General features: G+C 50.7%; 2 protein-coding genes across 2 annotated transcripts; both read left to right on the top strand.

Annotated features, from left to right (window-relative positions):
* Window positions 1–151: 151 nt before the first annotated feature.
* PPTG_12970 (hypothetical protein) lies at window positions 152–880 on the top strand (the record flags this gene model as incomplete). The annotated part of the gene is made up of 1 exon (XM_008908664.1): window positions 152–880. The coding sequence occupies one exon, from the start codon at window positions 152–154 to the stop codon at window positions 878–880; it is 729 nt and encodes a 242-aa protein (XP_008906912.1).
* Window positions 881–985: 105 nt separating this feature from the next.
* Window positions 986–2248, top strand: PPTG_12969 (hypothetical protein; the record flags this gene model as incomplete). Its single annotated transcript, XM_008908663.1, has 1 exon — window positions 986–2248. One exon carries the CDS (start codon window positions 986–988, stop codon window positions 2246–2248), a length of 1263 nt encoding a protein of 420 aa, XP_008906911.1.
* Window positions 2249–2498: the final 250 nt, after the last annotated feature.

The raw sequence follows: 2498 nt of genomic DNA, 5'->3' as shown, positions 1-2498 counted from the left end.
AATCAAATGCATATCCTGTGGCTCTCGGCCTATGTACTGAGGCCACTGTTAACTCTACGAGTCATGTACTGAGGGTTTGTTAACTCTTCGGGTACTCCGTACCCATGTGTGGAACACACCAGGTGTAAACCCGTGTAACCCCGTTACAATCATGCACTTCGTGCGTGTGACCGAGAGGGAGAGACGAGACTCTGTCCGTCGGTACGATATGAGTAATTTTTCTCGCAAGAATTCGCTGCCAGCTCCTTCTTCGGTATCAGAGTTCTCGATGGTAGTTGGAGCAGTGGAAGTGCTTGCAAATGTGGCTAATCAACTCTACCAGCCCGTTGTTCAAGACCTCTTCGCTCACGTTTTAAAAGTTTTGGTGGAGCTACGTGTGCGCGAAATGCCGAACACGAGGCGAGCTCTAACGGAGTTAGTCGAGTGGACAGATGAAAGAGTCGAATTATTCCGAGTTCACATCGCGGACGGCGCAATCACCTTGGCGACTGAGATTAAAACCCAATTCAGCACCTCACACGAAGCCTTCTTGCGCGTAAACCAAATGATCCTTCGCCAAGACGTCGAAGCAGCTCTCGCTGAAGCCAATACAGCGGTGACACGAAGAAGGACCGGTGAGCAGCCGTCGGCAACCCGTACGACAGGAAGCTATTCGAAACGACCGGCTAGAGGACCAGTACCGCTGGAGGTCCTTAAGGCACTGCCCAAACAAGGTGGGAAGGCGGTTTGTATGAGGTACCTTTCACGAGAAGGCTGTCGTGGCTGGAATGGTAAATGCCGAGTTGAAGGTCGCGTCCACTTCAAACCCGCAGTCTTGGAGGACGTAGTTAAACAGTACATCGAGAGGACGTACGGCGGCTTAGCAGCAGACCTCGAATGACGGTGGATACGCCCTAATGTCGACATGGCCCCCATTACGACTGGAGATCAATCTGCAGCACGTTCAGTGGCTGGAGATCCCGCCAGTTTTATACCATGAATTGCCATGAACATGAATGACCACGTCTCTCACGACGCAATTTCATTAGAATTGTGCTCGTCCACTACTCCACATAATGGCGGTGGCACCTCCTCCCATTTGTGCGAGTCCCAAAAGTCAGAAAACGGTGAAGATTCCTCCAATGATGAGGGTGTCAGCAGACCCCCGTTGGAAACCTTTTTACTACAGCGTCAGCGTGTGTCGGACAAAACGCTGCAAGCACGCAAACGAGTAGAGGACCATTGGGAGGCCTCGGTATTGGAAACGTTTAACAAAGCACTGCGTCAACATGGACATTTACCCCCAAATCCATGTCCCGCAGCTGAACATGTCAATGGGCAGGAAAGGCACCTTCTTGACAGAGAAAAACAACGTGTGTACAGTGAGTTTATTCGCCGCTCAAGGATGCAACTTCCTGAATTTGTTCGTCTCCTTTGTGGCGAAACCAACTTCGACTCAAGACCAAACAATGCTCTGGAGACCTCATCGTGGAACCCGTCCTGGAATTACTACGACCACAAGAGCAAATGGTCGAATATCGTTCACCACGGTGTAAAACCTAAGTGGAAATCGCCATTCCCTAAGCAGTTCTCCCCTCCAAAAAACCATGGTTCCGCTCTGCGTGCTTTGAACAGCATCATCAAAAGTCTCAGAACCGGTCAAGACACAAACCGATACGTTATCCTCGATATTGACCTTCTAGGTAGTCTAGAAGACATCACTTGTAGCCCATTTGGTGCGGTCCAGAAGGGTGACGTCGACTTGTCGAAGGAAGCTCGCCTCATACACGATTTGGCTTACCCGAAAGGAGCGTCAGTCAATGATAATAAAGCAGAGGAGGGCGAAATCACTATTTCTTATGATGGAGCAGTAGCAATTGCCAACCGCGTCTTGGATGTAGCTTCGGAACACCCAGACCAGCAACATTTGATGACAGGGGATGTCAACGGCGCTTTCCGCCACATTCCAATTGCTGCTGAGGTCGTTGGACGTTTTGCGGGGACAATTCCGGAGCTGGGAATTCTTGTGATCGACCTATATTGCCCGTTTGGGTGGAAAAAATTGCCATCGTCGTACTGGGTGGCTGGTGCAGCGATAAATCACTTATACGCATGTGCAGCTCCAATGTGGCCAGACCAACCAACGTGTACTAAGGGATCATTCGATGCTAAAGCATGGTGCGATGACCACATCGCAATCGAAGCCGACGTTGGCTCCCGTTTTTCCGAGGCGAATCTTGCTCTGCGGGCCTCAATGATGACGGTTTAGGAGCGTCGGCGTGCAACGAGAAAACGTTTTTTCTTGGTTCAAAGAAGGAAAAGCTCTTGGGCTCAACGGGAATCTCAAGACACTGACGGTTTCCATGCCACCAGAGAAGATTAGGAAGGCACTGACACGGGTTCAAGAATTTATCGGCTGCGAACGAACGACCAGAACGAAGTTGAATAAGCTCGTGGGCAGCCTCAGACACGTGGTGACCTGTATCCGGCCGGCGGCGTCATTCTTTCAGCGAATAGCG

This window comes from Phytophthora parasitica, assembly GCF_000247585.1.
Source record: "Phytophthora parasitica INRA-310 unplaced genomic scaffold supercont2.31, whole genome shotgun sequence".
NCBI classification, from domain to species: Eukaryota; Oomycota; class Peronosporomycetes; order Peronosporales; family Peronosporaceae; genus Phytophthora; species Phytophthora nicotianae.
This window is presented reverse-complemented; position numbering and strand designations above follow the sequence as displayed.